Source organism: Paralichthys olivaceus, chromosome 9 (assembly GCF_024713975.1).
Source record: "Paralichthys olivaceus isolate ysfri-2021 chromosome 9, ASM2471397v2, whole genome shotgun sequence".
Taxonomy (NCBI): domain Eukaryota; kingdom Metazoa; phylum Chordata; class Actinopteri; order Pleuronectiformes; family Paralichthyidae; genus Paralichthys; species Paralichthys olivaceus.
Window position 1 is genome coordinate 24,597,143 of NC_091101.1, and position 13,525 is coordinate 24,610,667.

General features: G+C 44.2%; 1 protein-coding gene across 2 annotated transcripts; it reads left to right on the forward strand.

The window, feature by feature from the left end:
• The first annotated feature begins 187 nt into the window (after positions 1–187).
• fgf24 (fibroblast growth factor 24) lies at positions 188–11,317 on the forward strand. Of its 2 annotated transcripts, none has more exons than XM_020105688.2 (5): positions 188–1,652; positions 1,836–1,872; positions 5,809–5,977; positions 9,602–9,708; positions 11,000–11,317. In XM_020105688.2, exons 1-5 carry the CDS (start codon positions 1,621–1,623, stop codon positions 11,276–11,278), a joined length of 624 nt encoding a protein of 207 aa, XP_019961247.1. In that variant the 5' UTR covers positions 188–1,620; the 3' UTR covers positions 11,279–11,317. The 2 variants fall into 2 exon arrangements, with proteins under 2 accessions (XP_019961247.1, XP_019961246.1); XM_020105687.2 differs by having other exon boundaries at positions 208–1,652; positions 5,809–5,986.
• The last annotated feature ends 2,208 nt before the right edge of the window (positions 11,318–13,525 follow it).

Below are 13,525 nucleotides of genomic sequence, written 5' to 3' on the forward strand. Positions count from 1 at the left end.
GCTTTTCATTTCCCACTCAGCTCACAGCAGGAGGCCCTTTGAAATCCCCAACATGGGAAGTTATGTATGTAATCATTTAGAATCATTTTGAATATCAATGGGGCAGGAATGTCGAGGATCCCGTTTTAATGGCACAATAAAGACGAACCACAAAGGTTTTCTGTTTTTCCTTCTTCTTTTTTTTTTTTTAATGGCAGCAGGGATGTGGGCTCACTTTACTGCTCTCAGCTCTGAAGCGCTCGTAAACACATTCACACCTCTCTTTCATTTAAATGCGGGATAAGTTATAGCACATTATTGAAAAAAATCGAGGTCGACAACAACCTGCATTTGAATGCTGTCTGGGAGATCCGGGGCCAATCCACAAACCAGGTGCAGTTTAACAAGCGCAGGAGAGGGAGGCAGTTTCTGTGGCTGTTTCAACACTGCACCTCCGTTTATTCTCCCCTGACGGAAACCGTGTCATGATAATAATTATTACTTCATTGATATTATTTATTATGACACGACACAAGCTCCTGGAGCAATTAAACAACGTCGAATGTCGTTTTACGCAAAGGTTGAATTCATTAAAAAAAAAAAAAGAAAAAAGAAGAAGCTCTTAAAGGAACAAATAAACAAACACAAGCCTCCACGTAGACGCAAGAACTTTCACATCCACGTCAGAAAACCTCTTTAAATCCTCGTTCAAACTTACTTTGAGCTCCTCTTTCTACTTCTGCTCTGCGCAGCGCTTTGCCCACCGAGAGGAAAAAACCCTCTCCGGGCTGATGGTCTCTGCAAGATTACCCTATCAGGTGCAAACCGCTGACATGTTTCCACCCACCAACAACAAAAAAGCCTCTCTGTGCCCAAATCTCAAGTCACAGACGCACAAACACCACTGACAGGCACTGCTGCGCCATCACCAGCAACCCCCCCAAAAAACCTCTCCAGGGATCCGCTGCTGCTGAGATTTCCACACAGAAACACAACTTTTTTTAAATGCTTGGATACGTCTGTTCGTCCACTTTTTAGCGACTTGTTTCTGGTGGAAGGACGTTTTATCATCCACCGCAAATACTTTACTTTTTTCTTTTTTTGTACCCTCCCGTAGCACTTGGTGTAGAATAAAATGACCCGTGCAAGGTGTGTGCGTCCCCCGCAGGTACGGACGGAGCTAAGGGGCTTGTGATCTCGGGAGCTGCGGGTTTGGAGGATTGTGGCACAGCTCGATAGGTGCGTGCAAAACCCGGAGGATATTTTTTTGGACGCAGGGATCTTTTTTCTTTTTTTTTTTGGAGAGGTCGAACTCTGAATCCTCTGCGCGCTTGGCACCGGTTTACGGAGACGGATTTCGAGGAGCGGAGGAGACTGAGCTGAGCGAAAAACTAACAAAAAATCTTCTGGATAATTCCAACCCAACAAGGAAGCACCTAATGTTGCACTCCGTGACTCTGCTACTGCACTCCGGCGATCTATCCTTACACTGGGATTCAATCTGCTTACCCCCGGAGCTGTGTGCGTAAAGGACGCGCAAGGGAGCGAACGCGAGCGAGAGGGGGGCGATTTCGCCAACCTTTCCCGGGGCCCTAAATCTGTGGAAGCAGGTGTATTTCAGGTGTATTTCTGCGAGTCAAGATGTCTCTGCTGCCTTCGAGGTTCATATACCTGTAAGTGTCCCGCATCTGCGCCCTTTCTTTGCGCATAAAAACATACATTCTTACCAATAGAAGTCGCCAAAAGCCTCATATTTGCGCATTGCTGTCATTCAGGTAGGCTGCGTTTATACTTCATGTAATTGCCTGTGTGATTCACTCCCCTCCTCCCTTCTCTCCTCTTCTCTCTCCACTTAGGTGTTTACATATTCTGGTTCTCTATTTCCAGCTACAGGTATGTTTACTCCTTTGTTTTACTCTCTGTTTGTGCATGTGAGTGTTTTAATGTCTGTCACTGTGCAGCTTTGTGCTCATGACGGGTGAAGGTTATGTTCAGGGTCTCTAAAAACATCAAACCACTTGATTTTATTCCATTAATAATAGTAATAAGGGTTAATAAGGCTTTTTTGTTTTTCAAAAATAGGCATATCACGTGTTAGACCAGATTTAAAATGGAAAAATAAACTTTAAAAAAAGTGCAAAAAACTTATTGGAGATGTCGATAATCAATATTATATTAACACACGATGTGAAAAAGGATCAAACGTGCATAAGAAATACTCTGAACTCCAAAGATGTTCGAGCTCTCGGGCTTAATATTACAGAGCAACGTGATAAAGGAGAAAACGCGATCCTGAATTTCTCCGGCTTGTGGATCAATAAAGTTTTATTTTGTCTTAATAAAATCCCACTAAAATATTTCAATGTGGATAATAAAGAAGCTTTACGATAAATAAGTGAACAAACTAACCTGAGACGCATCGTTTGTTCCGGATTCATCTTCATCCAACACAATCTGGTAAAAACACAAATTAAAACCTGTTTGTTTTAAATCTGGATTTAAAGCAGCAGCTTCGGTTTTTTTTTAACTTTTTTTCACCACAGATCCGTGAAAGTGAAATTTTCCTCCTGGAGGTTTTTTTATTTTTTTATTTTCATCAGTAACGATTCGTATGAGACGCAGCGCGCGCGCTCCTGCTCCCACAAAGCTGATTATTGGGATGACGTGTCCGCGCACAATGCACGTGCAGGTTATTTTAAAAAATAATTCCCAGCCTCGTTATGAAGTGAGACGTGAAAACAAGAGAGAGAGGAAGAAGAAGAGGCATCATCTCTCATCCTCCTCTACCTCAAACAAACATCCTGCAGTTTGTAATACAGTCGTTTTTTCTTATGTGTTGATCAGGTCACAAATTTTTAAAATAATTTTTGGAGTCAAAGCAGGATGGATAAAGATTTGACCTTTTGGGAACAAATATAATTTTATCTGTTGCATATTTGCATTTTCTTTTTGTTTCACTTTCACCGTCTCCTGCAGAAACCACCGGCTCTGCAGAGAAAACAGAAATAATCAAAGATATTTTCACATTTTAACGACATTTTGCAGAGAGCAAAAAAAAATAATTAACCAATATTCACAAACCAGGTGAGACATCCTCGCTCCTTAATCCTCAACAAGAACAAGTTTTAACAGAGGAGAAAAAAAGCTGAATATAAAACCCCCAAAACTCCAGAAAGTGGAAAGTGCAATGTTACGTTAGTGTGTTTACTGTGATTATTCCAACAGGACTGACACAAACAAAGTTATAATGTCGTCTGACCACTGCAAACACGTAAGACAGGATGAGGCCCAACACACACACACACACACACACGAGGGGGAGAGATAAATGATAGTCCCTGTTTTTATTCTGGTTCTTATGTGGGATCTGGATGTTTACTTCGCTTTAGGAAAAGTCAGATAAGAGATAAAGGCCAAAGAAATGAAGTTTCACCTGGAATCACCAAAGTAAAAAAAAAAAACGGAATAGCCCTTTATCTTCATGTCATGCCTCTCTGTGTTAACGTCTGTGATTGTAAGAGGAAACGACCGCGAATGGAAGTTAGCTTAGCACAGCCAACGTGCGTGTCTCTCCTTATTTGTGTGTTTGTCTAACCCTGTCTGTCTGTGTGTGTGTGTGTGTATGTGTGTGCGTGTGCGTGTGAGACGGAGATAAGACAAAAGTGCATCTCAGATGGAAGCGTCCTCGGTGAAGATGAGCACCAGACGTTTTGAAGTTTCAAACGTATCCGTTTTCATGCTATGTCTTTGAAGAAAGGAGACGGTGTGATAAAGAACGTCGATTGCCAGTGTTTCACCTCCACCATGAAATGCAACAGTCTGCCCAGCGCACTTTAATGTTTGTTTAGAGATGGGGGAGATTTGGGGATAAATCCCTCAGCAGCCCGGCGAGGCCGCGCTCTGTTGTGTGTTTGCTCTCGAGCTTTGAGGTTCATTCTGAGGGAGACTTGACGACATCATGACGCTGATGTTTGGCTTTTTTTATATCGATGGACGCGTCTTGTTTGGAGTAAACACAAACTCTTTTTCAATCAGCCGAGGTTCATTGTTTTTTTGCTTTTGCATCAGGGTTTTTGTCACTTGTCAGTCCCCAACAGCTGGTGCTATGACGTCTTGTTCCGTGAATAATGAGTCATGTCGGTTTTGTCCTTGTTTGCTGAGCAGTCGTGGTTCTATGCTGCTCACGCTGACTGCTCCACTATTTAAACGCAGACTCTGTAGATCAGCAAACACAAGTGCGTCAGATGTGAAGGATTCGTGTCCAGACTTTGTTCTGAAGTATCAGTCCTCTTGCTTATTTTGATTTGCCTCCTCAGTCAGTAAAACTCTAAATCCCCAGGTTGAGTCCTGGTCCAAGGTGACAACAGGCACAGACACTTAGTGGGGTGCACATCTCCGCCAAGGCCCAACAATCTCCTTAAAATTCAACCAAGCTGCACCGACGGCCACACTCATAGTTTTCAATAACTTAAATATGCCACAGCCACAAATTGTTCCCTGAGAAACCAGTGAAAATGTAAAGAAATACGTCCCCGTTGTCCGGATCTGCAACAAAGGCCGATTTACCAACCTTCCACCAAGTTTCGCGTGAATCCGTTCTGCAGCGAAAAAAGAAATGTCCGACGAAGCAAAATTTAAAACCACTAGCTCAAGAAATTATAATGAGAAAGTCCACGAGCTGAGAAACGCAGCCTAATGCTGCATTTTCAAAATGTCTCGTACATTTATCGTACTTTCACGAGTTGATGCTTGAACTGGTGTCTGTGAGAAATAGTCCAACCCAGAGTTCAGGTTTTCACAGGATCCTGACAAACTGGTGTGACACCTGGTTTCGAGGATCTGCCCTCCGATCTGCAGAAGTTTACGTTTTCTTTCCTTTATTTTGACTTTAAGGTTTCTTCTACCGCCGCCACAATTTCCCATCGTGTTTGCTACATGTCATTAATTTACCCAAGTTAGAATAACAAGGACTCGGGGTATGTAATGTGTATATAATTAGCCACCTGAGAACAGCCACATAAAAAGCCATTACTGTGCAATTACCACACCATACAGCTGGGGAAATGGGATCTTGGCGTGAACTGAGATTCCAGGGCTCCTGAAAGTATACGTTTCCTCTCGCCGCTCCACATGTCGGGGGGGACACGGTTGCTTTTTCTGACACGCCAACGATTTCCGAGAGTCCTTATGACAAATCCAAGGTGACCCGTGAACTTTAGGCTAGTGAATTCTAAAAAGGCAGGACGATGTGATTTGATCGAAAAATTGCTCGTGCTCGAGTGTTTTTGTGGCTCAAGGTGCCTCTTGCAATCTCAGTCTCGTCTTCCGCCTGCTGCATTTCCTAATTTATGGATGCTGCGTCGCCTGCAGGCAGATATTTGTTTGATGATAGTGCAACAGGTCTGGGTGCTTCAGGTGTATAATTGCTAGTGGCTCGCTCGCTTGTGGAAATGGAGTACAGGTTTCTCAGCATCGCCCCGGGCTCATACTGCTCCCTCAGTGCAAACCAACAGAATACGTCTCTATTGCACTTGTTCTGTGGGATTCACAGTCAAACGCTGACTTCATTAATGCTTCTTATAGGAGCTTTGAAATGCAATGTATAGAAAATGTGCCAGTTAAAAGCAAAGAAGACACTAAAATGCCACAGTCACAGTTTCCAGGTTGTTATCTGGTTTTTTTTAAAGCCCCCGAAGCCGAATTTATTTTGCCCGATCCATAAAACAACATTACAATCAACACCTGTGTCATGACGACCTCTCGCTGTCTCTCCTCCATTCCCCTGTCTCGGTCCCTCTCTGCTTCCTCCTGTCTCACACCACTGTGCAGGAATCCCAGCAGAGCACTGCGGATTTCAGTTTTTACATCGAGAACCACACGAGGAACTCGGACGACGTGAGCCGGAAGCAGGTCCGGATCTACCAGCTGTACAGCAGGACCACGGGGAAGCACGTCCAGATCCTGGAAAAGAAAGTCAATGCCAACGGCGATGATGGGGGCAAGTATGGTATGGGAGAACTCCTGTGCATCTCACCTGACACTTTAGCTGCAGTCTGTGAAAAAAAATAAAAATAAGACAAGACACCATCACCACCGAGCGGAGATTTGGTGCGTCTTCAGTTTATGGTCTCTGCTTTGTTTAATGCACATTGTCCAGAGGTGTTTTCTCTGCTCTGTGTTTGGGAAGCATGTAAAGATGGTGACTGTGCAGAGGCTGTTAGCTGCAGGAATGTTTTCAATGTTTCATTTAAATTTTACAGACTTTTTTTGTCAGAATGTGCGTTTTGCCATTGTGCAAAACATTCCGAGTCGTGTTTTAAGGCCCCGTATGACACAATCCTTTCATATTACTCAACTTTATTGACTCTTACTGTTGAAACAATTGCAAATCGGAGACATTTAATACAATAAAATGTCCTTGAAAGTCCAAGACAAATCTAAAACTAAATATATAACATTGTGTTTGCTTCAGCACACACTGGTTTGCTGTAGTTATTCCCATTTAATGTTAGATATGGATAACCACAGTGCAATCTATCACTGAGAAATTACCCTGTCAGCTTGTAAATGTTCAGCTTAAAGACGACTAATCACTAAAATTTTATGCGTCTGTCAGCTTTAAGTATATCCTCTTTTCCCTCTGTGTGGACTTGTTCACCGATTCGGATCAAAACAAAACCCGGCACACGAGGAAATTGATGGTCACTGACGTGGCCTTTGATGCAGTGGCACAAACATGAGGCCCGAACGACTGCAGTCGTCCTCTCCTGCTCACAGCCGCTGACTCACGGCTCTGAAAATTGCTGGTCTCGAACGCCTCTGAGTGAGTGAGTTCAGTCGCAGATGCGGCGAGGCGAAGTTTCCTCACTGCTTGTTAGAGCTTGAGTGGAAGCAGATCCAATTTTTTCCCATGAGGCCTTGCCAATTCTGCCCTCCGCCCCATCATCCCCTCCTCCACCTCCTCCTCCTCCTCCCCCCCCCCATCCAGCTGCAGTACCTGGCACCTGTGAACTCCTTTGCACTCACTAATAATAACGCTCAGGAAGACGCTCTCCTCGCTTTAATCCACTCCCAGTGGCTGCGGCTCCGTGAAGAGAGAGCCACAAACCACCGCATGGGAAATATATCACTTCAAGTCCATATCTGTGCAGCTAAAGTGGGGGAGCGCGGTAATTCTTCTTCTTCGTGCGGCTTATTCATTAATTTGAAGAGACAGGAACGATCCTTTTCCAGAATGATCTGTCGTAACCGTCGTCCACTTAGAGCAGATGCTCGGTCGCAGCGAAAGGCTTTTAAACTGATAAAAGTTGCGATTTGGAATTAAAGCACGTTTTTCGACAGGTGACCCCGCTCTGAGGTCGACAAATGCCTGCAGCCGCACATCGATCGCGGCGCCGCGGTGCAGGAAAATGGAAAACATTGCTCAAAAAGGAGAAGAAATGAAGCTGTGCGTGCTGCATAACTCACAGTGAGGCTGCCAGTGTGCATTAAAGCAGGTCAATTATCCAGTTTTCTCATTAATGCCCTTTTATGTACCAGCTATAGCCACCTGTGGAGTACATAAAATACCCATAATGCCCAAAGCTAATGTACACAACATGTCAGTGACCTTTTCTAGACTCACATGTAGCTTCAGCATTCTGTTCTCATTAAATCGCCCTTTTCATGTTTCAGGCATTTTTTGTTGTTATGTCGGCCGAGCCGCTAAGATTCCTACCGTCAGATAAAAGAGTGGTCCCAAACCCTACATCTACCCACAATCCTCAGGTGTACTCGTGACGTTTGATTGGTGGAGCTTGCTGTTGCCATGGAAATGTTAACCACAACCGCAGTTCAGCAATTTCTCGAGTCCAGAGGATGAAAATTACAAATTAAGTTAAATTCAAGAGGAAACGAGCTGGAATCGCTCCAAAGGGATCATTCGCAATGGTTGATGGGATGTGTAGTTCCTTCCATCTTTAAAAATAATTATATTTAATGTTCAGAATCAAACGTAGGATTAAAACTCTTTTTTATAGATTTTCTGAAACGTCAATGACACATTGTTAAGGTCGTAGATTTGAAGGATTATGGCTCTGAAATGCTCTATAAATAAAAAAAGTACCACATCTCCGTCCTTTGTGGAGTAAACGCCACTTGTTAGTGGCATCGATGACGGTGCGATTCCCCTCAGTGTTTGTGTTTCACTGGAACCATGACTCAAGCGTTTTAATTAAGTTTGCTGAAGCCCGCAGCTGCCAGACTTTTCTTTTGCGACGATCGGACCGTCGCTGGTTTTGCTCTGAGAGGAAGGGGGGGTTGGCCGGGGTCACACACAAAGGACGGCTTACAGCAGGAGGGAAATATTGTTTTATCTGATGTTCTGGGTCGAGGCTTCATACCTGAGGTTGAATTTGCAAAAACCCACTCACAGTGAGAAGGCCAACATGATGTCAACGGCTCCTGATTTGACTTGCAGAGCAGAAATATCTTTTAGAGCATCGTTCACGTAATGTGCAAACCAGATCTTTTTCCTTCATAGTGATCCCAAAAAAAAAAATCTTTCCAGTGAAACGCACTTCAAACACTTCCCCTGAACCGAGAGAAAGAAATAACTTCTACCTTTTCCCCCGGTTTCATTTCTGCGACAGGTTTGCTTCTTCCCACCTCCCCACCCCCCCCCTCCCACAAGGTTGGATTTTAGGGTGGAGGGGGGAGGAGAGGAGTTACTTCTGCCCCCGAGCCCGTCCCGTCCCCTCCGTCTATTCTTCCCCCTTCTCCCTTGAGCGCTACTGAATGGCCCTGTGTGTTAAACAAATGGATCATCTTAACTTTTTGATTGAGTGAGCACAGACTAAAGGGAACTTGAAACCTAATCCTGAGGGGCACATAACCGCTCCACAAATGTTTGGCAGATCTCTTTGCTGGTCGAGGGGCGAGCACAGACAAAGGTGACCTCGCAGGGGTTAACGTTTGGGCTGGGGAGGATTGAAAAGTAAAAAGAGCCGCCGGGATATGTCTTCAGAGCGGATTATTGCCGCGTCTGGATGAAATGATGATGGCGTTGTTGATGCGCTTGCATATATGATCATGTTTAAAGGATGTTTAAGGGGAAATTACACTTAATTACACTTAAAGGTTTGCTCTTAAGACCCATGATTCAACTCTTCCTGTTGATGTTTTGTTAGAAAACATCATAGCTTCTGTCCGTTGGTGATTTACGATGATTGAAATTTATTATTTCCTGTAATCTGTCTTTCGAGTTAAGGGAATTTCATCTCTAGTGCAGCTAATATTGATGTTTCACTGCTGAAAACTGACACTGTTTCCATGAAGTATTCACCTAATATCCCTAAACTGTAAACCTTTTCTTGGTGTACAATATATTATGGGTTTAAGCTCTTTGATTTTAAATACTTACAGTTTGCACAGATCATTTGCAGGTCTGGAAATTCATTTAAAGCATTTTTTAAGTCTCGACTATCTCGAGAATTTCTCACAGGATTGTAAAATAATCTGAAGGCCTTGAACAGTCGGCCCCACCAGTGACGTTTGAATGTTTCGAACGTCCTCTGACTTTATTTATGTGCGTGAAAAGATTTATACATTTGTACTGACTCGCCTTTTTCTCTCTTTCTTCCAGCTCTCCTCGTGGTCGAGACAGACACATTCGGGAGCCACATTCGAATAAAAGGAAAAGAGAGCGGACATTACATCTGCATGAACGAGAAAGGCAAAATAGTAGGAAGGGTGAGTACTGATTTTCACTTTGAGAACGCTGCACGACACTTTAGTAAGAGTGACAAGATTGAGTACGACCAGAATGAATATTTTAAGGGAGCTCTTAATCCAGACTGAATTGAACGCAGCCTCAGATCTGCTTTCTCCTGCTGTTCCTGTACACCCTAACAAAACCCCTTTGATAACTCACAGCCATTCTTCCATTACGTAATCGGCCTACTCCTTTGACACTCGATCAGTCAATTACGGACTGCAATCACCACAATGCATTGAGAGACTAATGGTCACTTAGGAGGAATGCCATTGCAATTATATCACTTAGTCACACCAGGTGGCCACAAGCGCAGGACGACTGCATGTGACTCGGTGGACGACCGCGCCGATATGGAAAAGAAGTTAATATTCGAAAAACGCACGGTGTTCTGTCGGAGCCACACGTGATTGTGTTGCGTTAATAACTCATGCTGTCAGCGTCTGAGCCGCTGCAGTAAGTCACACACGTTTTCACTCTCTCATCGTGGTCGTCTGTTAGAAACGTGCATTCTGAGTTTTTAGTTGCAGGGGCCTCATTTGTTTAAAACATGTTCTCTGGCTTCCTCCTCTAAACCACTGTAGGATTAAATCACAGAGACGTGGAGAGAATCAGTTCAGCTTTTTAATTCCGAAAAAAAACCACTCCTCTGTTTACATTTTCTACTGAAACTACTAGAGTCTCAATAAGAGTAAGAGTTTTACACTCAAACGATATCAGCTATGAGCTGTTTTCAGGAACGAACTCTGGGAACTGTTGGCACATTTAGGTCCAGACCCTCCCGGACATTCCCTTTAACGTGTTTAGAAAGCAGCAGGAGATTCTTGCAGTTCTCTGCAGCGTTCAGGTGAGCGGTGGCACAGCATACAGGACGTAGCGTTACAGCACAGCTGTGTTAGAAACCTCATCAACGCGTCTTTTCTTGTCTGGTTCTTCAGTGCATGCAGTAGATCAGTTCCCTTCAACATCAAGATTTATTTCCAAATCCATGAATTATCTCCTGGGAAAGGTTTTGTGGAAATCTGTTTGGTAGTTTTGGAGTAATCCTGCTTCACTAACCTCGAACAGAACCAATACACAAACAAATGCACAGGGGTGAAAACATAACCTCTTTGGTGGAGGTGATAAAATGTGAACTTTCAATGCTGCATTAAAACACAATTTATTCACCTGAACAACATCCTCGAGTCAAATCATGCTGAGCAACTGCTCAAACATTCTCCGTGTTAACAATTAATTAATGTTCTTTTTTTCTCCTTCTCCTCGCAGCCCGACGGGAGTAAGCAGGAGTGCGTCTTCGTCGAGGAATTCCTGGAGAACAACTACACGGCGCTCGTGTCGGCCAAGTACAAAGGATGGTACCTCGGCTTCAACCGGAAGGGGCGGCCCAAGAAAGGCTCGCGGACCACGCAGCGGCAACAGGAAGTCCACTTCATGAAGCGCCAGCCAAAGGGCCGGTTGGACCCGCTGGAGGAGTTCCGTTTCACCACAGTAACTAAGCGGACACGAAGGGCTCGGCGGTTAAAAACAAACCCCAAGAGGAACTGATGGGGGGGGGGACAGCACTACATTTCCTCTGGGCGTGGGTGAGGGTGGGGCTGCAGGGTGGGGTGGGACGGCGGGGGTCACGGGGATTCGGGGTTGAGCTGAGGGGCGTGGGTGGGTGGGGGTGGGGGGGTGTAACTGAAAAATCTCAAGCTTCTTCACCTGTGTTAAAGAAAGACGGACAGAAAGAACAAAACAAAACAAAAAAAAAAAGGCAAAGATGTTTTATTTTTGTATTTCAGGATGACTGAATATTTCCTAACTCTTGGATTCTTCTGGGTTTGATGTCATTGTGCTAACGTGTCTGTCATGTTATTTATACTGGATAAACTAAAGGACTTCGGGGGAGAGCTCCTGTCGTCCTCGGCCACGTCTGAGCTTCTCCTTTTCGACAATGGGGACCGAAGCAGGAGCTGACGCAACGTTATAAAAATCAGCCAACTAGAGATTTATTGGAATACCTGTCGGGTTTTTGTTTGTGTTGCCCCTGACAACGCGGATCCCATACTTTCCACTGGAATCAGACACCATGGAGACGAAACAGAGAGAGAGAGCGGTGGCAGCCGCAGGTGACACTGGGCCGCCGGGATAACTGTGTAGCTTTTAGTGCAATATTTTACAGGTCTCTCTCTTTCTCTTGCTCACCCCCCCCTTTTTTTTTTCTTTCCACCGTACGTCTCTCAACCTCAGCTTCACTTCACGGCTCCTGGAATGCGGCGAAGCCTCTTGAGTGCCGTGTGCGATCACCACGACATTTCCGTGCAGCGGCCTGTGATGCGGCTAAAACGTGACATGCTTTGACTAGTCGGGCATCAGTCTTGTTCAAATAAGAAAGGAAGCGCTGATTCATAAAGTAGACAAAGTGTTCCAGCTCCATCAGAGTTGGGAGACGGGTGTTAATCCCCGTCGTCTCTTGGACTCGCTCTTCATCGCTTGCATTGACGTCGCTCTAGAAAAGGATTCTTTCGAGTGTGTGCTCGCTCTGGGCTGGTGATGAAGACTTCCTCTACCTCCTTCGTCTTTAAGTTTATCTCTACTGTCTGCGCTCAGTTAATCTCAAGAACCTCTCAGACGACGCTGACCTTGAACTTGGGCTCTTTTCTTTTTTTTTTTTACCGTGAGCTCATCTTCGCTCTCACTGGATGAAAGCCTCTAAGATGCTTTTTCGGGATCCACACGCAGGAACGCCGCAGCTCGTCCGACCCTCATCACTTCCGCACGCCCACACGACGATTGAGACGTCCCCTTCTTAAAAAACCCAGATGTTTCATCCAGGATTCAGGGAAACGTTTGAGCAACATGTGGTGGAGTCTGAATCCTAAAGGGAAATATCTGTACAACAAACTCTGGCCTCTCCTCACCTGTAGTGTGTATTCACCTGTCTGCCGGCAGGTTCTTTTGTATGAGTTGCTACTAACAACATGACACATTTATGATTTTTTTTTAAAAACAAATGTAAGCAAAAATAATTTTATGACTATTATTAAGATATTTATTGCCTCCCTTTGTAAATAAAATGTGATGAGTTTTATTTGGCCTCTGTTAATAAAATGAGGACTATATTTTAAAGAAAAGGACCAATTCTATGTCTTTATTGCCTTTATGTCTAACCACGCTGCCTTAAAGAGAAATGCTGCAGGTAGCGATCGGTTCAACATAGCGTACATTCCCTTCTCTGCATACTGCCAAGTTATGCATTTTTGTATACAAACCTTAAGTGTGAGGACTGCTCTTAAGGTCAGTTGTTTTAAAATTCAGAAAGTTCTGTTGCAACATCTCCGCAGGCTTTTTATATCTCCGAGGAAGTGCAGCGGGTTCACATCTGGTGTATTTCAATTTATTTTATAAACCAAAATACACGTTTGTGAGACTGTTTGGTTTCGGGTGTAGTAAATGACGCGGCATCAACAATGCAACAAAATAAAGAAGTCGAGAAAGTGGAGGACACGAGTCGAGACCATTGTTTTTCTTTTATTTCTTTTTTTTTGAAACCTTCCAGCACTTAAAACACTTTGATGTTTGACGCTCGCAGACCAGTAAACACAGAATGTTGTCGACATTTTTCCATCTTTTAAAAGCGCCGCAGGAATGTGGAGTAGCATGTGTTATAATGCTGCGCGCTGGAATGATGTTTACAGTAACCGTCAGACTGAAAGATGGCGGCTTTGAGGGAGAAAAAAAAATACTTTTGTTTAAATTCCTCGCAATGCTATCAGCCCCCCCCCCCCCCTTCACTACACTGTTACCTCC